General features: G+C 41.8%; 2 protein-coding genes across 7 annotated transcripts in view; one reads left to right on the top strand and one right to left on the bottom strand.

The window, feature by feature from the left end:
- The window catches only part of LOC309693838 (receptor-type tyrosine-protein phosphatase mu), a 170,196-nt gene that overhangs the window by 6,000 nt on the left and 139,814 nt on the right, over positions 1–24,382 (top strand). The gene's annotated exons all lie outside the window — the stretch shown is intronic.
- On the bottom strand, positions 20,851–24,003 carry LOC309693840 (uncharacterized protein). Of its 3 annotated transcripts, XM_082513418.1 has the most exons (3): positions 23,637–24,003; positions 22,672–23,470; positions 20,851–21,845 (listed from the first exon to the last, which is right to left on the bottom strand). In XM_082513418.1, the coding sequence occupies exons 2-3, from the start codon at positions 23,453–23,455 to the stop codon at positions 21,424–21,426; spliced, it is 1,206 nt and encodes a 401-aa protein (XP_082369544.1). In that variant the 5' UTR covers positions 23,456–23,470; positions 23,637–24,003; the 3' UTR covers positions 20,851–21,423. The 3 variants fall into 3 exon arrangements, with proteins under 3 accessions (XP_082369544.1, XP_082369545.1, XP_082369543.1); XM_082513419.1 differs by having other exon boundaries at positions 20,851–22,621; positions 22,672–24,003; XM_082513417.1 differs by having other exon boundaries at positions 22,672–24,003.

Below are 24,382 nucleotides of genomic sequence, written 5' to 3'. Positions count from 1 at the left end.
TGAATGTTTTTGGAAGTAGTTTTTAGTTTGTTTTTAGTTTTAGCTATTTTAGGGGGATATCTGTGTGTGCAGGTGACTATTACTGTGCATAATTATTAGGCAACTTAACAAAAAACAAATATATACCCATTTCAATTATTTATTTTTACCAGTGACACCAATATAACATCTCCACATTCACAAATATACATTTCTGACATTCAAAAACAAAACAAAAACAAATCAGCGACCAATATAGCCACCTTTCTTTGCAAGGACACTCAAAAGCCTGCCATCCATGGATTCTGTCAGTGTTTTGATCTGTTCACCATCAACATTGCGTGCAGCAGCAACCACAGCCTCCCAGACACTGTTCAGAGAGATGTACTGTTTTCCCTCCTTGTAAATCTCACATTTGATGATGGACCACAGGTTCTCAATGGGGTTCAGATCAGGTGAACAAGGAGGCCATGTCATTAGTTTTTCTTCTTTTATACCCTTTCTTGCCAGCCACGCTGTGGAGTACTTGGACGCGTGTGATGGAGCATTGTCCTGCATGAAAATCATGTTTTTCTTGAAGGATGCAGACTTCTTCCTGTACCACTGCTTGAAGAAGGTGTCTTCCAGAAACTGGCAGTAGGACTGGGAGTTGAGCTTGACTCCATCCTCAACCCGAAAAGGCCCCATAAGCTCATCTTTTATGATACCAGCCCAAACCAGTACTCCACCTCCACCTTGCTGGCGTCTGAGTCGGACTGGAGCTCTCTGCCCTTTACCAATCCAGCCACGGGCCCATCCATCTGGCCCATCAAGACTCACTCTCATTTCATCAGTCCATAAAACCTTAGAAAAACCAGTCTTGAGATATTTCTTGGCCCAGTCTTGACGTTTCAGCTTGTGTGTCTTGTTCAGTGGTGGTCGTCTTTCAGCCTTTCTTACCTTGGCCATGTCTCTGAGTATTGCACACCTTGTGCTTTTGGGCACTCCAGTGATGTTGCAGCTCTGAAATATGGCCAAACTGGTGGCAAGTGGCATCTTGGCAGCTGCACGCTTGACTTTTCTCAGTTCATGGGGAGTTATTTTGCGCCTTGGTTTTTCCACACGCTTCTTGCGACCCTGTTGACTATTTTGAATGAAACGCTTGCTTGTTCAGAATCAGAATACTTTATTGATCCCTGGGGGAAATTATTTTTTGTTACAGTGCTCCATTTTAAACCAACATTAAGACAAGACAGACAATACGCTAACTAAGAATAGTACAATATATACATATATATATTGTTCGATGATCACGCATCAGAAGCTTTGCAATTTTGAGACTGCTGCATCCCTCTGCAAGATATCTCACTATTTTTGACTTTTCTGAGCCTGTCAAGTCCTTCTTTTGACCCATTTTGCCAAAGGAAAGGACGTTGCCTAATAATTATGCACACCTGATATAGGGTGTTGATGTCATTAGACCACACCCCTTCTCATTACAGAGATGCACATCACCTAATATGCTTAATTGGTAGTAGGCTTTCGAGCCTATACAGCTTGAAGTAAGACAACATGCATGAAGAGGATGATGTGGACAAAATACTCATTTGCCTAATAATTCTGCACTCCCTGTATTGTCAATATTCTGTTTGGTACCAGATATAATGGATCTGTTTGATACCTTTTCTGCCCTAATGGAGAGCTTGTAAAGACTGAACATAATTCCTGACAGGCATCTCTGCTTTTTCTGGCATCATATTTCAATTGGCATAAAATGCTTTCCAAGCAAAGACCCCGAATGTCAGCAGACACTTGGTGGTGGGTTTTTTTTGTTTGTTTGTTTGTTTTGTTTTGCCTTTTTCTGAATCGCAGTTAAATTCACTTCTAGCATGTTGTGGGTGGGTTTTGGCTTCAGGTTGGTTTTCAGTGAGGTGGCTGGATAACTAAGTGTCTCGTCAAAAAATACCACTGTTAACCATAAAAAGCTTTCTTGGAGCTTTCGCTGTATGTTTAGGATCTGCATTGTCTGAACACTGAATGACTGTGCAACAAAAAGACTATGATGGATATGATCATATTCATTTTGAAAGAAGGGTAAAGCTCCAATTAAAGCTGGATGCATACTGGGGGGGGAAAAAAAAAAAAAGAAAGAGTTTGAGGTTAAACCATTGGAGTATGCAGCCAGCACAACAACAAACACTGCACTGTAAGTATGGGAATGAGCCCTTTGAGTCAAAAGAAATGGTTTAAAATCTTGGATCGCAAAGTCTACCAATATGGTTCATCATATCCCTGGAGTACCACTCCACACTCAATGATTAGCTGTTGATTTGCAAGTGATTTTATTTACATTCTTGAGAGGCACTAATAGTTTGAAGTTCATTCTCGAGGCGACTGATGTGGCAATGTTATCTGGGAGCTCTGCAGCGGAATGATAATGCCTTGAGATGTAACTGTGTGAAGGATGCCGGACAAACAGAGATGCTCTAATTATACACAGCTCCTTCTTCAAATGAAGAGGATAAAAGCTAATGAATCGCACACAGGCCAACACAGGGGCTGCCTAATGAAGAGAGAGTGAGAGGCAGAGGGGCGAGTATTTGTGAGAGAGTGTGTGTTTGTGTGTTAGGGATGCTCGAACAATTCTGTGATCTCATCACCATGTCTTTAAAGAAAAGAAAATCCTTGCAGGAAAAACAACAACTTACTATGCAGCGGATCATGTTTACAAAAGTCTGCATTCGTTGTAGGTGGCTCGGAGAATCCAGGCACTCTGGAAATCTTCACTAATTAATGCTCTAAGGGTCTCAATTGTTGTTAATGGTGACGGGATGGAGGAGGGGAATGAGGGAGGAGTAGGAGAAGCATTTTAAATCAGGACATTACAGTGTGGCTGCTCAATTGATCATTAGGCCTTTTTTCTCTGCACGCGCACACAGGGCGTCAGCTCACTTTTACTCATTATCTTCAAAACAGAAAGTTGGCTCCTTGTGTTGTGAGATTCCAGTCTGTCTGTGACAAATGACTGGCAGTCAGGTGCAAGCGGTTCTACGCTCAAATTGAATTGACCTCAACCCGGGCTCATCCTTCACCTATCTTCAAAATCCGCTGTTCAATCAGCATTGTCGCCTATAACCCGGGGGTTATTATGTGAATCGAAATTGATTCTGATAGCGCTCGCTTTGATATTTGGCTCAGGTGAGCGTGCGGCCTTGACCCAAAGCCTGAAGCTTAATTTCACGTTTGCCAGATAAAGCGCCCGCCGCTCCTGCTTTGCTGCTGCAGTCACGTCGTGGAGAATGTGCAAAGTTTCTTCTGTAATTTCATGAATAACTCAAGTTGCCTCCTTCATGGGAAAGTGCTCTTGCTAACTTGGAGGAGACTCCGTTTCATGCCAAAAAGCTGTCTGTGTAGGCTGCTGCTGCTCGCACTCGTGGTGGTAGTGTAGGTGATGGCAGTGGGAGGAGGACGGGATGCTGCTACTGCTGTTTCACCTTGTCTCCTTTTATTTATTAGGATTCTGTCAAGGCTCAGGCAGTAGGCAGGTGTATATCCCTCCTCCTCCTCCATTCCCCGTCTGGGCCTTATGAGTATAACCAGGGGCAAAATTCTCCATTACTGTCAGTCTGAATCTGTTGCTATCACATTAGCGCACGTCATGCAGTCATTAATGCATTAGGCCTTGTTTGAGTGCCAGTTATTTGCATTGGCTTTTACAATGTCTATTTGCCCTTGTGCTAAAAGCTGCCTTGGCTCAGCCTATTGACCATTTAACTGTTCAATAATGAAGCGATCCCTGAGGATAAATTTGGCCTTGTTGGTAGGCTACGGTTGAATAAGGGTATTAGCTTGTGGAGGAAAAAATAAGAAAAAAACCACACTGCATATATTTTTATGGGGTTCTGAAGGGAGACCTGTAGCGAAATTAAACTTCTATTTACCTACTTGCAGAGACACCCCTCTAGCATATCATCGCACCACTAACAGTCAAGTACACTATTATCCACCCTTATCCTCCACTTCTTCCTCCCAAAGCAGAATGTACCTGATTATACTCCTATCGGTCACACTCTGGCGCCTATTTGGAGGCTGTTATCTGTTTGCGGTGGAGACTCCTCAGGGAAGCGTACAGCCGATAAGAGACTGTTGTTCTGTAAACAACCCTCTGACCTTCTCAGGCTGGGCTTGGCTCCTTTTCAAATGGGTCTCTTTTGTATTGGCCTGAAGCTCAAGTCTTCGCTTGACCGATTCCCCAGGGGAAAGTTTAATGGCATTACTGTACGCTCTACACCACGCAGGGTGGTCACACTGGAGCTGTCAGGGCCAGAGGGGGTTGGTGGTGGTGGTGGGGGGGGGGGATTGTCTGTGGCTTCAAAAGAGCAAAGAATGAGTGAGAATAAACAGCTGGAAAAGATGTACTGCTGTCTCTTGCTCAAACATCAGGAAATGAGGATGATTGTGTGAATGACCCCTGTATGCCCCTGAGCTTTGTGGAACTGGAATTATCAGATATCCTCGTTGTGTTTTTCATTTTTTTCCTCTACTGTCAGCTGCAATTTTTGTTTTTAAGCAAGGGGCAAACCTCCAATGTAAAAATCTGATGTGAGTGAAGTGTATTAATTGCTGTTCTCGGGACGGCTTGGTTAAGGGCAGCGTGACTGATGACAGCTACATTTCTTGCACTTGTTTAATATGCCGACATGCCTTAACAAATAATTCACTGGAAATCAGTAGCCCATGGCTGCACTGCAGCAAACTGTTGTACTAAGTCATTTTGGTGTTAAATACTGCTTCATCGACACGACTATTGAGACACACAGCTGCAGGGCCCGTGTTAAAGATGGAGCAAACACAAAACAATAACTGGAAAAGATGATGCTTGGCTCGAAGCTTGACTCCCACCCTGTAATCAGAGTTTGCCACGCTAAAGAAATTACAGGGCACCGGAGTCATTAGAAGTGTGGGGGAAGCTTCGCATTGCAAACGGAAACAAAGTTGAAAACACATGTTTTTGGAATAATGCACATCTGAATAAACAAACCGGTGAAAATCTGACAAGTTGATTGTAATGATAGTATGCTGCCGGCCGGGAGGATAAATTCAGTGAGTGCGACGTCTCGGAGACTTACTGGTATTGGAGCAAAAGAAGGAGTAATAATTAATGCGGAAAGCCTCAAGCTTGAGTTGGTTTTTCAGCAACGTTATCATCAATCCGACTGCCTCGGTGTCATGAATAGCACTAGACTTAGAAAATAATTAGGGGGACATGTTTATTATAATGTTAAGAAACCATCATATTAAAGTGAAATGATTTTAATTGTTCAGTTTAGGATTTTACTGTAGATTGTCTGTTTCTGTACATTACAGCTTCAAGCGATACAACCAAAAGAAACACAGTGTGAATATTTGTCTGTTGGGTGAATGTATTATGCCCACTGAGGAAACTAACATTTACCAAAAATTTTATCTTTTCCCTTCTCTACTAAGACTTTGAGCAAATCCCAAGGCTATGTGAGGATTTCTCTCTTGCTATTTCCAGATCTCTGAAAGGAACAATATTCACAATGGGGAAATGGTTTTGAACATCGCTTGTAGAGAAATTTTACAAAGAAAGATTTTGGATGGGGAAGGGGTAGCAAAAATATCTTTTCCTGTTCTATTACCCTTTAGGTTTGTTTGAACTATATCGTTACTTTCTTGTGTGTAGGCATATTAAAAAATTTGTATATATTTGTTTTGTTTTTTTTATAGGTTGGCTACATCCTAGCTAGCTAGCTACAGATGGGTAGCCATATTTGAGCTATAATAGCTACATAACAACAAATGAAAAGATGGGAAAATAAACCATTGCATATTAAACTTTGATATCTGTAATTTATAATGCGGGTAGGTCTATTTTTAGTTTTGACTGTTTTTCCTACAAGTTCTTGGTAAGTTGCTACCTATTTGTTAGCATGTACCAATTTAGTTATTGGGGGTAATAGCTTCAAATTATCATTGCATTTCAAGAAAATTTGTAATGATTACATTTCTGACCATATAGAAACATGATTCTGAGCATTTTTGTTTAACCCCTTCGCGCATAGTGGTCACTTCAGTGGACAGCTATTCAAACTTGCACATAAACACAACACACAGTATGAATGCATGTTGTCCTCCTAAGTGGACATGTTTAAAAAAACAAAAACAAAAAAAAAAACACTATTTGAGAAGTACATGTTTGAAAAAAAAAAAAAAAAATACAAGTTCAAAGACCTTTTTTTTTTTTTTTTTTTTTTTCCTCCATGCCTAAAGATGAATAAAAATACTTAAAAAATCCTGATTGTGAATCTGCTGAAACAAGGTGACAGCAGTGATGGCATTGTCGTACAGTGATTATGACACAGCATTATATCTAGTGACACAACACTCTAAGTAAAAGAATAAAATTTTAAACGAATATCCTCACATGTGGCTCTCATTTTTTCTTAGAAAGAAAATTAGGTAAAAAAAAAAATCTGCTAATTTATTTATTTTTCATTCATCAGGTCCCAATCAGCCCAAATATCAAAGAGAAATTAAAAATGCATGCCGTGGAAGAGTTCGGGTCTTAGGAGGTTAATACAAATGCCATTAGTGATTCTGCTTGTTGGTCCAATTGTTTAGCATGCTGAGTATGAAGTGTGAAACTGAGAAGAGAAAACCCGTGAGTGTACTAGATGTACAAAACTGTGCTGCTACGACTTTATCTCCAATGTTTTGCAGTTCTCAAATTTTTGGTTTGCAATGAACTAGACAAACTGGTGTCTGTTCTTAAAAGAAACCAGTTTATGATTTCTATCCCAAGTTTGTGGTTTACTTGTAAATTGAGTTTTCCCTGCAATTTGCCTTAGCCTGTTGACTAAAGTCCAGCAACAGGCTTTGGTGTCTTACCGTAACTAGGCAAATGTAGTCCCCATGTTTGCATGAGGAAAAATTAAAATCAGTTTTCATGAACTTGTATTCTGCTACAGTTAATTAGCAGAGCTCACTATGTTTCTTACTGTTTTGTGAGCCATGATCAGCTTGTGAAACTCCCAAAAGCAGATCAGCAGATCTTGCATTCAATCCAAGCTGCTCATGTCCTTGACTAGTGGTCAAGGAACTGTCAGCTTTATGACTTGGTTAAATAATTTATTGTCTGTGGTAGAATGACAATGACAACGGTAGAATGTCCAAATAATTTTCTTGTAGTATATCTACTTTATCCAACTTCATACTGACATGGACCGGATGCCACTGCATACGCAATAGTGCCCTTAGAGAAAAGAGTGGACCAAATGAACGTGAGCAGAATTAAATGTCGATGTCAGTGAATTTTTTATGTGACACCTATGCCTCCATTGGACAGGCCAGTGCGTCTCATTTCTGGAGCAGCTCCACAGCCTTATTTAGTCACTGGGAAGTTGCAGTGGCATCAAACGGTGGCCTGGTAAGGTAGAAGTGCAAAGTCTGGGTTGTGAGGATGAATAATTCACTCCCATGAGCTCAGACTTCTTGCTGTGAGACTAATATTCAACAGCACCTGTGTATCTGAAAATCTTCCACCTTCAACCCACCAGGTTCCTTTCCCTGGGGGGGAAACTTCAACCTGGCGTTACCCCAGCTGTGCTTTCTCCAAACTGCCAAACTAACAATGTGTAGCCTGGAAAGCTACAGAAGAAATACAGAGAAGTGTACAGTTACTGTTGTGTGAATGGACTCTGAGAAATACTGAGAACCATAATGAGTTTTGGGTGTACAAATGTCAATCCTTTTTTTCTTTTTTTCTTTTTTGTATTAACAGAAAAATAATGAATGAAAGAAAAAAAAAAAAAGATATCTACCAAGTCTCTGGTTAGATGGCCCCTGATTGAACTGAACATCTTAACAAAGTCACATCACCACACGATCCATTTTAAAGCTTTCTGGAGCTGGTCACATGTTCCCTGTTAGCACTCTGAGTTGTCATCAAGATTAATGCCACACGATCACAATCTTTGAAACAGCTGAATCTAACGGTGAGAGTCTTTTTCCCAAAATCAATCACGAATTTGAAACCTGAGAAAAATGTTGCTTTTTATTGTTACATTCTTGCATTTAGGAATTCTTGCAAGAACTGCAGCTACTGGCACCATTTTAATTGTCAGCTGCCCTTAAATGCACACAATAGGCTGCTGTTGATGAACTTAAACATTTTATTTTTCCCTTATTGGCTTCTATGTCTAGCAATGGTGTTCTGAAGCTGTCTTGACTTTGGTTTGAGATCAGCCCTCTAAATTTTTCTGTCTGCTTATCATTTCTACATTTCATCATTCAGCCTTCATTTCTGTAACCGTCTGAACAAAAGGCATTCAGAGGTTGACAGATCTTCCACATCCAAGTATGCGTGCATGTAGGCGTTTGTGCGTATAACACTTACACTGTGTTTACAGCGTGTGAGTCTGTGGCTGCTCACGACGTCACACGGTCTAGTGCATGGCAGGGTTGGTATTTTGTGCCTTTGTGCCGTACGTGTGTGTGCTGTGTTTTTCCTCCTTGTCCCCTGTGTGTCAGGTAGTATACCCATCTCAGGCTTATTATCAGGGTGTTACAGAAGGCGGCAGACAGCAACGCCAGTGCCTTAATGAAACCTAGGCCTTGGCTAATTGGTGACACTGTGGCGTGAGGGAATGAGAGAGGCAGTAACCAGACTGGAGGGATGAGAGGAGAGGACACCGACACTCTCCTGATCAAAATCCTGCAAATGCAAACCTCCTTCCTGACCAGAGATGGCTCTGGTAACCTGGTAACTACATTTTCAACTGGGCAGAGTTGTTCTTTTTCAATCTTCTCCTTTTCATTATACCTTGTCAAGTCTTTCATTATGGCTGTTATTTCAGAAGGGTCAAGTTTGGCAGGAATGACCCATAGTCCCTTTTTGTTTGTGGTGCTTTATCATGAATATGATCAACCTAAACTGACTCTGTAAGTATAAATTACTGAGTCATGAAGACTTTATTACTCTTCAGTGTTGTTTTTTGTTTTTGGGGTTTTTTTTTTTCTACATTAAGTAAATTTAAAAAACCTGAACATTTTCAGCTCTTTCCATTGTTTATAAGACTTCATTTTAGCAAATGCAATCGCTGTTTTGTTGACCACTTTACCTGCATGCAACCAAAGCCTGATCTGATTAATGGTATTTGAATACAAGAGGAAATACAGACAGAAACCAGAAATCTTTCAGAGCCCAAGAACTTTTATCTTGCCTACATATTCTGCATAATGATAGATCTGTTTAGAGATTAAGTGAAACCTAATGTGGCATGCTCGCAGCACTGAAGAAAAATGCGCAGTAACATGTCTTTGCAGAAACAGTGCAGTGATTATTTTACAGACTGCTTTCAAATGAACTAAATTTTTACACGTCTCAAAAGAAATGCAAATATCTGCACAAATGGACAGAAGAGGCAAGTAAATGTATGTGTGGTGTATAATTACTTTATTTCTTCCCAAAATCTGGATTAAGCCACCCTTTAACCATGTGCTGGATAATAGTGCCAGGGGTTGTCTGTAGTGCTTCCTGTCTTGCTCTGGGCTGACTGTCTGACCTGGCTTCCTTGCGGAGAGCCAGTTTGGCTCCCCAATGTCCACAAGAGCTTGAGGGCTCCTAGCAGAGTGTCAGAGCTGACCTTTCTCTGTTGGTAGGAGGAGTATTGTACAGCTGGTTTCTATCTGTCATGCCTCCAGCAGTGTTTATATCTCAGGAAAGACCACAGGGGCCTGCTCTAATGTTATGTTGGTGCGAAAGGAAACGAGGTACAGTGTGCGTTGTATTACTCAGTTGGTCTCATACCGATACTGATGGGTGGTACTTGCTTCATTTATTTCTTGCACAAATCATTATTTGTCATCGAAACTCAGAATTATATAAGCCATCTAAAAGTTCATTAAGAAGAATGGCTTACTTTAACATATCGCCGGCAGTCCATTAAGTTAAAGAACTAGGTACAGAAGCAATTTCATTCCAGCTTACGAAAGATTAATCCTAAAACTAATAGGTGTTTAAATTCCAGTTTATCCTTTATCTTCCCTGGTCCACATCTGAGGCTAGGCTTATTTTTCCTAAAAGATTGTGATTAAAGCTCTGGAAGGGCTGACCGTGTTGTTTTAGACTCTACATGTAATGACCTGATCAAACATCCCCCTGCGCTCATGGGCTGACAAGCATCACAACAAATCAGGTTTCCTTCCACTTCACTTCTCTCCTTCTGACTCAAGTGACAAACTTAGCCCAAGTCTATGATCTGGCTGTCTTCAACCACGGGGGGGAGATCAAAGAAGGCAAAAAACATTAGCATAAAAGATTATGTATGAGTTGTAATTAGTGACTGCCTCTGTAGTGACAACAGAAAAATATGTGGTTTTGGCTGGAAGATGAAACGAAGGTGGGGTGAGGCTTATAATAACCAGGTCTGAGCTTTAGCGCCACAATTTTAATTGAAGAAATCCCCAAAGATTGTCCAGCTTTTCCAGGAGCACCTGACTCAGAAAAGATAGATTAGGATTGGTCTTATTAATTTTTCTTAAATGCATTCACGCGCATTTCATTTTCTCCAAGATAATTAAAGTGTGTTACTTTGACGGCTGGCCTCCTAATTTCATATGCCCAAGTGTACCACTGCAACCCGGGCAATGCATATCTTTTAAGAGCACTTCCCACCACTCCATCCTGTGAAATTAGGTTATTTCCTCCAGATTCAATTCAAAATCATGTATAGTTGTCATATCACATCAAGGTAGTACATTGTGTTTCAGAGTGAGTGATGCAAGATTATTCCTTTAGGCTAAAATTGATTTTTCTTTTTTTTATCCTCTCCGTTCTCCACTCTGGTACAGTGGGTTGCCATATTTATTGCATGTGGAAAATCTTTCTGAGGATGTGTCAATTGGCAACACTGCAAGAGAAATCTTTTTAATGTGTCTCTGCTACAGCATGTCATTAGAGGCAATTTCCCTGCCACAAAGAGGGTCAGCAGAGGGGGTCACATTGTTTTTGTGTGCTCATTGGACCATTATCTAGAATTGGGGAAGAAGACAATTTTTGAAATCTCACTTTAATCGTTATAAGTAGCTTGGTGAGGTGGAAGTTCATCTTACACACTTGTAAAGAGGTACTATATTCAGAAATTAAATAGGACGCCCTCTGATGTGTGCACCTTATCTCATACTAATACTTGCACGCGCACACACACATGTGCACTATGGAGCACTTACAGAGGCTTATCCTCTTGTGGGAGGAGCTGACATTTACTCTGTAAAATTCACCTTTGGTTTGTGCCTGGATTTATGATATCACTCTTATCTAGATTCCATCACAATTTTTCATTACTGTTGCACGGTACCAATGTGTGACTTTCTCTCACGGCTCTTCAAGATTTGCCCTTGGAGTAACGAATGAGTTGACTGAATAGTTCAGTCAAAGTCTGCAGTATGAAATATGTTCTGTTTGCATTAGGTCTGCAATGAGGCCCCACACGATGGTGTTTGACTGGATGCCAGGCAATCCGTTGGCTGCAGTGGTGAAACATTTAAAACCCTTCGCTTAATTAATGTTTCACCCGAGTTGCTCCAATTCTGTCAATCCCTAATTCCAGGAGGGATATTATCCTTTGCCAGCTAATAAGTTTTTAAACATCTTTTCAATTTACTTGGGAATATGTAGTGATTTGCTTAACATCTTTAATATATCTACACTATTAATCTCACAGGAGAAAGTCGGCAGCAGCAGCTGTCTTGCAGGCTCGATTTTTTACCAGGAATCTTTTTTTCTTAGCTGTAATGTCCATTTTCATTCATCTTCCGGCATCACACAAACTTAAGAGCACTATCCTTGGATATAAGCAGTCTCTCAAACACACAATATACCGAGCACAGTCTTAGATTCATAGTTTGACAGCATATTTGTTGCAAGAGAGAAATAATCACCTGAACTGTCCTTAGATTGTGTGGTTCTTTTAAAATGAATGTCTTGTAAAACATTTCCCCCAGTTTGGGTCCAGAGATGGGCTGAATTCCAGCCCAGTGGGCAGGAATGATGTTAATGCTCACTAATGTTTGGCAGCACACAGTCTCACACTCGGTATCAGTAGTAATGAGGAGAACACTTGAAAAACAGCAAATTCCTCCAAACGCACCCTCTATTAGACAAATCATTTTGTTCTTGCTTGGTGTGCTTGTGCTGAACAAGTGATTTTTGGTGCCAACAAAACAATGACAAACTTACCAGAGATGTCTTAAATGATACCAGGCACAACAGTAATCCCACATTTTGTACTACTTCCATAATACTGAAGGGTGGAGCTGCATAGTTTGCTTTTTTTCTGCTTTAAGAAAAAAAAACACGAGCCAGTGTGACCTGATTTTTGGTAACAAAATCTTAACATTTTTCAGGTAGCAGAAGTTTCACAAGCACAAGTGATCTGAAACCTGAAATGAAATTTTCAGAAACAAAAAAACAAATACTTGGGGTGAAACTTCCAGCAACATAGCAGAGGAAACCACCCATGTTCCTTGCATGCTTTTCCTCACGCTTGCTGTTTCTGTGGCCCGAGGACATTACGTGTGCCTCTCGAGGCAAGGCATCTCCGGTACGGAGACAGATCTGCGGAGACAGGGAACACTTGCAAAGACTGATACCCCAGCCAGGCGCCTGCTGCCATTTAACAGTCTCGCATTGCTTTGATCTGACATTTGCGTTTTGCCATCTCTCGTCCAAGTCATCACCCCAGCTCTGCTGCTGTCGTTTTAAACTTTGTATAAGGAAAGACATGCAAAGTCTACAGATGATAGCAGATAAAGAGTACTATTCCAAAGCACGAATGAAGCCTCTAGCCTCACAGTATATATATGTCTTTGAATTGTCCTTCTTGTGCAGTAGGCCAGACTTTGGATTCTGCAAAAAATGTGATGCAGCCTTGCTCCCAAAGGAAAACACTGAGCCTGATGAGTTCCCGGCGGCCAGGCCAGGTGCTGCTTTTGGAGTCGTGGGGCCAGCGCAGATCTGTGGTGTCATGGGACGGAGGATTGACATGATAACATACCCGTACCGGCTCGCTGCGCCACCAGGCAGCACGGCCACACAGCTTAATCCTCTCTCCACGAGGGCAGAGCTGAAACACTCATCCTCTCCTCGCTCAATTCTGTCAAAACAAGGGGGTTTTGTCAGCCATGAGGGGCGTTGCATTCCTCTCCGTCCCTGCCAACGGAAGCACTATTACTGCCTGCCAATGCCCCTGGAAAAAAAAAAAAAAGAAAATATATCCAATATGCATATTATTCTAATACTAGCCGTCAGTGCCTGGAATTGCTCTGCATGATAGCATAATGAATGCAGTGCCTTGTAGGTTTCTACATAAAGCTGTTTTGCCACTTGGATGAATAATTCATACTAGCCCAGAGGCAATGAATCAGCCAGGCAAGAACTAAGAAAATTAGCTACCAATTAGTGTTTATTTATGGGAATAGTGTGTTTTACACTTAATCCTAATGCCAAAGAATGTATGTGCAAAGTACAACTTTTGGTGACCGCTTTGACCTTGATGACACAAATGAGCAGAAGAAAAGTGGGTTTGAAAGTTTGATGAATCAGATGACCCCCATGTCTCTGTTGCCTCCCCCTCCCCCCCGTTAGGTTAGGTTATTGGACTCTCTGACTCCTGTCTCAGCCAGCCTCCAGACATACAGTATCAGTCGCCCTCTCAAAGCAGATTGATTTAATCTCTCGACACATGATGTGTAAGGGACTTTGTTGATGGAAGGGATGCGATGTGAGGTTTTGATGCTGCCACCAGCGAGCTAAACCTCTGTCTCCTTGGAGCGTGCAGCCCCCCCGACTTCCGCCATCTTCTCCGCCAAGCCACCCCCCACCCCACCCCCGGCTGTTCTTAGCCCAGCGCACTGGCAGCCTGCCCAGATACATTGGTAGTCGTTAGTTGTCACTGGAATGATGTGACACATCGCTCTGATTCGCAGGGACTGTTGTTGAAAGTGATCGTTCCTGCCAAGGAGAAGCCCTCACCACGGATAAATGGACACTGAACAGCATGTGAACAGAGAGATAAAAATGGCAGAGAGAAAATAAACTAGTCATCCTTGGAGTTTAGCTCTACTTCTTTGGGGGCTGGTGGGCTTTGCAGAGGGGTTTTTCAGAGAAAGACAGATGGAGAGTTTGTGCTATCTTCTATTCTTATTACCACTTTTCTACGTATCTCTCATGTTTAAAAATATTTGAATGCTTCACTCTTGAAATTTGTGAAATTTGCTCAAAACAGTTTCTCAAGGTCAGCCAGTAGAGAAGATATCTCCAGCCAATTCAATGAAAGACAGACACGAGTGTAGGATGGGTTTTATAGGAATCAGAAAAGCTGTCAACAGGATGATAAAGGGGAGGAAAAAAAAAAAAAACCTTGCCAGAGATTCATGAGGATAACTCTACAGCGGCTGCGCTCTCCTTTTCTTTCTTTTGTGAAGCTTTGATTGTGAGGAAATATGCTGCTGCGGACGTCTCGTAGAAAGTGCTTTTCACAAGCTCCAAATGTGGAGTTGCAGAACCGAAATGAGTCAGACATTGTGTTGGCCAGAAGATAAGGGAGGCCAGGTGACAGACGGCTTCCTCTGAGCTGCAGGATAAGCTCTCTTCATGTTTTTGAATGTAGTTTTTTAAAATAGAGGGCTAGGAAGAATTGAATACAATTTAAGGACTCCTTGAGCACAGATTGGACAGAATGAGGCTGAAAAATGATTGTTTTACTGTATCACACTGACACTTGGGTCTTTTGTTCTGTACCCTGCTGAAGACTATTGAGTCCCTTGCATTATTTCTTTGTGCTGTTTTTGTTTGTTTGTTTTAGGCATAAAAAGTATATTCTACCTAATGACTTAATTTAACTCTATATTATCTTCCTAACCTGGTCAAGTGGAAATGTCGTTGTGTTTGTCTGCAAATGGGTAATTTAGGATATTAATATAACAGTCAATTTGGAAAGATACAGCCAACAAAACTTTACAAGCAAACACGTTTTTGTTTCTTTTTCTTGGATTTTGCTTGGATATTTATATATTTTAAGCGTTCCCCAGCTGCATAGATATGTGCCCTTTTGAATAAAAAAAAAAAAGCAGACAAAAACAAAAAGTGCTCCAAGAGCACAAACCTCCATCAAGGCAGTTCACTCCCTGGACAGTGTTTACTTTTAAAGCAAGAGTATTTTATTTTCTGTATATTCACTTTGTCTTCTTTGGTCTTTTAAAACATACTTGAGAAGTTTGTGATGCAGTGAAATTAAATGCAAAGTGCAGCTTTTTGTTACTGGCCCTATTGAACCCCATTTGAATAAACTTGACATAATTCTGAGTAAAATTAATTTTCTTTTTACTTTTGTGGTACATTTGTAGCATTTTTTTTTTCATTCATTTAAGTTTTCTAATAAATATCAAGTGAAAGGTTTTTGATCACATGCTTGCTTTGTTTTCCAAAAACAAAGTTATATTCATTCAGGACATTATACATGTAATTAAATAGTTATTACTGTAATAAACATTAAAAAAGTCATAATAAAATAACGTGATTATTTGGAGTCCCCTGTGTATAATTCCCTACAGGCCCATATGTTGTCAACACAGAGGTACTAAGAAACGTAGTTTTAAATAGCTCTATATAGCATTATTGTCATCTTCAGTGATACTGGACCTTTGGGCAACTTTGGCAGCAGATCATTGTGTTTTGTGAATTTTGGAATTGGGAGTAGATGGGGTAGACTCTTGTAGTTTAGCGAGGCATTTTTAAGCCGTTCGAACCATGGAACAAAGATGTTACTCACTTGAGATGATCTTCTTTACATTACTGACTACATACATAGTGCTATAAACTCTTCAGTTTGTGGACAGGCACTGCGGGTTTATGGAAACACCGTGCTGATGACAAGACCCAGTTGCAGAGTATCAAAGGCTTGAGTAAACAGCTTAGCTCAAATAAGACCATAAAAGCTCTGTGGCCCACAGCCAGGTCACTTCATGCATGTGAGTGTTAACCGCTGTGTTGCGGCACCAGCATAACCACAACAAACTGCTTTGGACTCGTAGAACACGGTGATTAAAATACTGCTTAATTTTGACTTGTTGTAAAACATTCTTCCCGTTTTAGCCGTTTGCTGTCAGATCTGGTCTCTCAGTCGAGCAATGGAAAACTTGTTGACTTATTTCTGTGTCCCTCTGTCATCTTCCATGCTATGGAGATGATGTGATTCAGTTATGAGTCATGAATTGCTGTGCTATCATGTCTTCTCCTGAAATTTCAGGGAAGACGGCTCTTGTCACAAGCCATTGTGGTTTGTTCCATCAGACTGATGTCTGAAGCGCCTATGTTGTGTTCTCAGTCAGTAATTAGCCACAGCCCTACAACCTCGATAACACAATTATATCTGTGGCTGCTACTTTGCTCCACACCCACTGCAATAATGAATGAACTACAGGTTAATGAAAAGTGTGTGTGAAATGGAAGATGCCTCTTGAAAAGTTTCACACATCTAATTCATTAAGCGCTGAAGCCCGAGGCACAATCCGCAAAATTGCTCCAGTAGTAAATTTACCGCTTACTTTGCAACTTCTCACCTTAATCATTAGAAAATTAAGCTTGTGAATGTCAAAACGAGGCACAGCTTGTAAATTTTATGCACAGGATGGATAATACATTTATGCACGCACATTTTCGGAAATGCTGCCGAATGTTCATCTTTTCCTTTCAAGGAGCAAATGTTTCTCTGAATATGTTATCATCATATTCAGATTTGTCATTTCGAAGTTTAGGAAGTTTGCAAACTCACTCAATCTGTCGGGTAAGTTAGCGTTTTGTGCATTCTTTGTTTTTTGTTTTTTTTATTTGTATGCATGTGGTTTATCCCAAGTGGCAGAGTTAGAAGATTCCAGTCTTCGTTCCTTGCAGGATCCATGTTTGGAGTAAGAACAGCTTTAATTGCTGGAGAGGCAAATTCAGAGGCTTTCAAGCCTGCACAGATTTTCTTTTCCTCTTTTTCTTTTTTACTGTAGTGTCGGGTCAGCACTACAGATGGTCATGTGTAAATTGGTTGTCGGTTTCCTGCCTAAACATCTGGGTGTTGGAGTAATATCCAGTGCAACGTTTGCTGACCATATTTTGTATAATCACAAGTGTACTTTCTCAGATTCCTCCTGCCATATGGAAGCGGGGTACACAAGGTTAAATTAAAAGCTTCCTGGTTAGTTTAAATATTCACAGATGTTAAATAACTCCGTGGTTTTCTTCCAATCTCCATCTGAGGCAACAAAATCATTATTAAAGGATCATTTCTTAAGTTTTATACACAGACAAACAGATGTAAAACCTATTCTCTTATCTTTAAATTTCATGAATATACAGTTATAGCTATAAAAAGTCAGCATCACCATCATCTCCAAGTTCTGTACCTTTTTAGGGATGCATATCAGCCACATTGTTACTGGCCCTATCAGGCTTTAAAACAGCAATCCGGATGACTTACAAATTACATCAAGTTACATACAACAACAACTCTAAAACCCACTGATTTTCACCCATATGTCCTATGGGTGAAAATCAGTGGGTTTTAGAGTCCTTCGAATGTACTGTTCTGTTCTTTTGTCAACTTCCCGAGCATGGTTCAGCACACTTTAGAAAAAAATATGACTGATCAAAAATCATATTTACCACAGGTGAGATTCGGGTAACATGTCCTGATCATAAATTTCTACTGCAACATTGATGTTTGTGTCATGCTTTCAGTATTCGTTTTAAATACGTTCCAGCCTTCATGTGTACATATAATAGGATTTTTATTTTTTTTTTCACTTCTAGGGTGAATGTCTTTCATGGTGCTTAAATATGTTGGTATGTTTCTGGCTACCAACCCTGTTTGATACCCAGCTATGGAAACCTTGCTTAAGAACCTTCTGGATTGGCTACAGATTTGCAGAGTTACTTATTTAGTTATTTGAGAAAATCAGATGCTTTGCTACAGATGCAGCTTTTTAGTGTCGTATAGGCTATAGGGAACTCCACTGGAGGTATGAACACCATTTTTCAAAAATATATTTCTTCATGAAACTGCTCACAGAAAAGGTCATTGTTTCCAGAAAGCACCATTGCTGCTGGGTTTCAAATGTGATTTTTATTTATTTATTTTTGTGTATTTCAATCACCTCAAGCAACACCTCTCTACAGGCATTCTCATCAGAACTATGGAAGATGCACCAAAAACGGTCTAGTCCAAGCATGCCAGCCAGATAGAAAATTTTGCATATTTGATTTTTAAGAACTATCCTGTAAGACCTGCTCCCTCATCAACCCTGAAGCCAGCAGCTTTTTGTTGAGATGGAGCACCTCCCCCACCTTCAAATGATCCATCCTCTGTTCATTCTCACTCTCCCACACTAATCTTACATTGCCTGGATGTTGTTTTGTGTGTATTGCTTTTTAATTTAGTAGCTTGCCATCGCCAGTGTGTGAATGTGAGTGTGAATGACTGAATGTAGTGTGAAGCGCTTTGGGGTCCTTAGGGACTAGAAAAGCGCTATACAAATGCAGACCATTTACCATTTCATTTGTACAGTGAAATTCTATCAGATGGATATTCTCTTTCTATTTTGAATTGGCAGCAATTGTAAACGTGACTGAACCTGGTGTTGGAATTGTTGTGATAAGGTACATGATGTGACTAATGTCACATAAAATGAAACTTCTCTGGTTGTTCTTGTATTCGGCATAGATGAGTCATGAAGACGTTTCATTAGTTTTTGATTTTAGTGTTAAATGTTTAATCTCCTGTCTTTTTATTTTTTTTAATGCTCTGTCTCTCTTCGTTTGTTGATCTTCTCATGCTTAAACTCCTGACAGCTACAAGCCCTGCAGCATTTGGATATTGTCCCTCTTGATTTCCGTGGCATTTCTGAAACCATGTCAAAATAGCCTAAACATGGCAGTGAGTGCTGCAGTGTTGGGGTGTGAAAGAAGCTTTGGCAGCTCTCCTTGTTTTTATGATTGATTTAGCTCCTCTAGCCAAACTGATATAGGTCGAAAGGCCTGTGGGATGGTCAAGCAGAGCAGACGGCTCAAAGTGATGTCTGACTGGATGAGACGTTTTCCTCAAATGTAAGAGTACCGAGAGTATCATGACCTTTCTGGCCATAAATAATGTAGGTTTTTTTTTTTTTTTTTTTTTTTTTCTTTTTTTTTGGGAAAGACCTGAGGAATCAGACTGACAGATTGACAGATGCCACTGTTTTTATGAAGGATCAGCCTCGAGGTACTGCCAAGAAAAGTCCGTTCCTGCGACTTCTTAGTCAAACAGTTTTAGCATATTTATTTGACAATGGTTAAAGTTTGATTTACCTACTTAAAAATGCCTTTAATGTTCAAGTGTCAATGCCAGCTGATGTATTATGAAGTCATTTGCTTCTAGTCCAAGTTTAGAGTTGCTACAGGTTTCTAATTACTGAATTCATTCTGTAAAAAAAATAAAACATGTTAAACTTCAGTTTTTCAAAGTTCACTTAAACAACTGAAAATAAAGTGCTCTGCTGCTGGTAAGAGGTATAAATAACTAACTGAAAATAAGACGCTGTGCAGTGTGCACTCACATTTACCTGATGTATTTTACTTTATTAACAGAAGCAGGTGCAACAGATTCATGAACTCCCCCCCCCCCCCCCCCCCCCCAAAAAAAAAAAAGCCGGGTATGTACGTCTTCATAACTTCACTAGATAACAGGACAGCGATCCTTTTATTTTTTTGCTTGTCTCCAAGCTAGTGCAAGAAAGGAAAAGGCTCATGATCAGACATGATCAATTATTTGGCAAGGCAAACAAGGTGTTTCTGCTTTTGCTCGCAATCGATCAGTGCAGGTAACTATCTGCATCTACAGCATTGTTGTCATTATTTTTACCCATAATAAATCAGTGTTTTTGAGTGGCTGGTGGTTAAAACCTCTGTTTTCAGCCAGTATTAATACAGTATAACAAAACGATTAGCCTTGACATGTCCAGCAGCTTGGTAGTGTGATTTATTTATTTTTTATTTTATTTTATTTTTAACCTATAAGCCCATCATGTGTGTCACTGTCCACTTGCCAGTGGTGGTAATGTTAGATGAAAGCTATTACTCACAAAACTATCACTAAAATTCAATGTGGAAAAAATAATAATTAGGAATGCTGAACGTTGATAGAAGCCAATATTTGCTTTGTTAACATGTTAAGTCGTCGTACACGTGTAGTGTCATCATTTTTTGGTTCATTTATCTCAAAAATAGATTATAAGCTGACATCAAGCTTTTTATTCATAAAGAATTTTTCATTGGTGTTTGGGAAAACAAAAACAGAGGAATAAATAACAACAGATACTTTATAAACACTCTTAAACAACTGCCATTGGTGCTGGGATGATGTATGAGTTATTGTTAACACTGTTATTGGCCCAGAATTTCAGCTCAAGTGCATCCGAAGTTAAAATTTATGTTGATGCATAATAAATAATGTTGCATTATAATTTCTTACTTGCTGTTCTGTCTGGGTTTTTAGTGTTAATGGATGTATAATTTAAAGCAAAAAACAACACAGCTCTCTAATACTGATTTGTACCGCAGTTGCCATGGCAGTGTTAGAAGATTTAAAGTTTCATAGCATATGGGTCAGACTTTAAGCTGACACTGAACTCCTGCAATGAATGTCAAGTCATTCAGAGTATGTTGTGCATTACGAGATCCTTATTAATCATGGGCATGCACAAGCTAGTTTGTCTGCTAATGTAAATAAGGTCATTCTTATGTATGATACTTTTTGTTTGATTAAAATAGCTGTGTAAATGAAATGAAACTTCTGTGTTACACCCCGGCCTAGGCAACCGGGGTGCAACGTAGAAAAACAAAGATAAGGAAAATAAAACTACGAAGAAAAACACTAAGGCTCTCCACCAAAATCCCAAAAAGTGTCTCAAAACGAATTTATTTACATCAAAACACAAAACGTCAAACTATTTACAACGGGGGGGAAGATCGCGACCATGACACACTGAAACACAAGGCTTAAATACATAGAGGGAGCAATCAGGAAAATGGACAACAAGAGGGAAACACAGCTGGGGCAACTCAGAACTGACGAGACAGGGAAACGTAAACTGAACACACTAAGATGACACAGACTTTCAAAGTAAAGTAGGAAACACATAACAGTCACGCAAAAACAACACATTACCAACGCCAAATCGTAACATACCCGGAGGAGCACCTAGACACTCAAATCCCCACACAGTTACGGCCACAGTCGTAACACCCCCTTACCCAAGAATTAACATTAACCCCAAAATGTTTAATTCAAGGAGACAGTGCTCTAAGACAGGGTGTCAGCCAATACGTTAACCTTCCCTTTCTTGTAGCTGATCTCCAAGTTAAAATCTTGCAACAACAAGGACCAGCGCATAAGTCTTTGATTGGAGTTGCACATTCGGGAAAGGAACACCAGTGGGTTGTGACCGGTAAACACCTGCACAGGCAGCACACTTGACCCAGCATAGACCTAACATACCCCCCACCCAAAAAAAACAAACATTTAAAACATACAACCCCAACGAAAAAAATGAAAAGTTCCATGTCCAGCCCATACGGCACCGGCCACCGTCCCGCAGGCGACGCTGACGACTGGACGGGTCCTCCAGTGGAAACGGAAAACCGGAGCGGGCCCTCGGACACTCCAGCGAAGACGGATGAAGGCTGGAGCGGTCCCCCTGACCCTCCAGCAGACGACGAAGGCTGAGGCGGTCCCTCGGACCCTCCAGCGAAGGCGGATGAAGGCTGGAGCGGTCCCCGGGCCCTCCAGCGAAGACAGACGGAGGCCGAAGCGGTCCCTCCCTCGGACCCTCCAGCAACGGCGAACGGCTGAAGCGGCCCCCGGGCCCTCCAGCGAAGACAGACGGCTGAAGCGGTCCCTCCCTCGGACCCTCCAGCGAGGACAGACGGCTGAAGCGGTCCCTCCCTCGGACCCTCCAGCGAGGACAGACGGAGGCCGAAGCGGTCCCTCCTTCGGACCCTCCAGCGATCCCGGACCCTCCAGCGACGGCGGACGGCTGAAGCGGTCCTCGGACCCCCCAGCGATTGGACGAGCCCCCATATGTTACACCCCGGCCTAGGCAACCGGGGTGCAACGCAGGAAAATAAAAATAAGGAAAATAAAACCACGAAGGCCCTCCACCAAAATCCCAAAACGAAGGTGTCTCAAACGAAAATATTAACAAACCCATTCACAACTATTTACAACAGACTATTTATTCACAACAAAACACCAAACTATTTACAACACGGGGGAGATCGCGACCATGACACACTGAAACACAAGGCTTAAATACATAGAAGGGGCAATCAGGGAATGGACCACAGGAGGGAAACACAGCTGGGGCAAATTAGACCTGACGAGACAGGGAAACGTAAACTGAAAACACTAAGCTAACACAGACTTTCAAAGTAAAACAGGAAACACATAACAGTCACGCCAAAAGCAACACACCGACAACACCAAAACGTAACAGTTCCCCCCACCCAAAAATCAAACATGTAACCCCAAGTGAAATGTTTGATTCAGACAAACGAAGGCTGAAGTGAAGGCAGACGAAGCTGATGGAGGCTGGAGCGGTCCCTCGGACCCTCCAGCGAAGGCGGATGAAGGCTGGAGCGGTCCCACGGACCCTCCAGCGACGACAAAGGCTGGGGCGGTCCCACGGACCCTCCCCCCAGCGAAGGCGGATGAAGGCAGACGAAGCTGATGGAGGCTGGAGCGGTCCCACGGACCCTCCAGCAGACGACGAAGGCTGGTGCGGTCCCCCGGACCCTCCAGCAGAGGCGGATGAAGGCTGGAGCGGTCCCTCGGACGCTCCAGCGAAGGCGGATGAGCAGCTCACTAGCTGCACACATGGATACGCAGCCCACCAGCTGCACACACGGACACGCAGCCCACCAGCTGCACACACGGACACGCAGCCCACCAGCTGCACACACGGACACGCAGCCCACCAGCTGCACACACGGACACGCAGCCCACCAGCTGCAGAAGGCTGGAGCGGTCCCTCGGATCCTCCAGCGAAGGCGGATGAAGGCTGGAGCGGTCCCTCGGATCCTCCAGCGAAGGCAGATGAAACTGATGGAGGCTGGAGCGGTCCCCCTGACCCTCCAGCAGACGACGAAGGCTGGAGTGGTCCCACGGACCCTCCAACGAAGGCGGATGAAGGCTGGAGCGGTCCCCGGGCCCTCCAGCGAAGACAGACGGAGGCTGAAGCGGTCCCTCCCTCGGACCTCCCAGCAACGGCGAACGGCTGAAGCGGCCCCCGGGCCCTCCAGCGAAGACAGACGGAGGCTGAAGCGGTCCCCGGACCCTCCAGCGAAAACAGAAGGCCGAGGCTGTCCCTCCAGCGATCCCGGACGAGCCCCCATATGTTACACCCCGGCCTAGGCAACCGGGGTGCAACGTAGAAAAACAAAGATAAGGAAAATAAAACTACGAAGAAAAACACTAAGGCTCTCCACCAAAATCCCAAAAAGTGTCTCAAAACGAATTTATTTACATCAAAACACAAAACGTCAAACTATTTACAACGGGGGGGAAGATCGCGACCATGACACACTGAAACACAAGGCTTAAATACATAGAGGGAGCAATCAGGAAAATGGACAACAAGAGGGAAACACAGCTGGGGCAACTCGGAACTGACGAGACAGGGAAACGTAAACTGAACACACTAAGATGACACAGACTTTCAAAGTAAAGTAGGAAACGCATAACAGTCACGCAAAAACAACACATTACCAACGCCAAATCGTAACATACCCGGAGGAGCACCTAGACACTCAAATCCCCACACAGTTACGGCCACAGTCGTAACATCTGTTTTTTGTTTTTTGCTAGTGTATGTACTGCTGTTGCTTGGTAACTTTACCCCTCAGTCTACTGTATTCTGCTGTCCTAGGTCCAAAAAAAATGTACAAAAAAATCCCCCCAAAAACCTCAACATTTTATGAATATCTCACCCAACTTGCTACACATGTGTACTAGTTTTTTCTCCCCCCCCCTTTTTTTTTTTTGACTTTCTTTCACAGGTCTGTCTGCTTATTTCCAAATGGCTCAGTGATTTAGCTCTTAAATACACGTCATCAAACTATTTTTATTTTATTTTTTTTATAGTATGTACAGTATGTTCCCTTTAGACTTTTTCTTTCTATCAATTCTGGCCTGTTAAGTGCTCCTCAGGAAGCACTTTCAGTGATTATGGCAATCAAAGCATCACACAGTTAAGACACTTGACACTTTAAAAAAAGAAATCGTAACTCATTTGTACTTAGCCCAGTATTCCTGTTGTGATG

Source organism: Aulonocara stuartgranti (genome assembly GCF_965226115.1).
Source record: "Aulonocara stuartgranti genome assembly, chromosome: 18".
NCBI lineage: Eukaryota > Metazoa > Chordata > Actinopteri > Cichliformes > Cichlidae > Aulonocara > Aulonocara stuartgranti.
The sequence above is the reverse complement of the archived record's forward strand: the minus strand, read 5'-3'. Positions and strand labels throughout refer to the sequence as shown.

Excerpts from the sequence above, each read along its gene's own strand:
- LOC309693840 (XM_082513417.1), bottom strand. The coding sequence starts at position 23,455 with ATGGGGGCTCGTCCGGGATCGCTGGAGGGACAGCCTCGGCCTTCTGTT. Across the intron at positions 21,846-22,671 it reads TCATCCGCCTTCGCTGGAGG|GGCCCGGGGACCGCTCCAGC; the intron begins GTCCGAGGGACC and ends TCTTCGCTGGAG.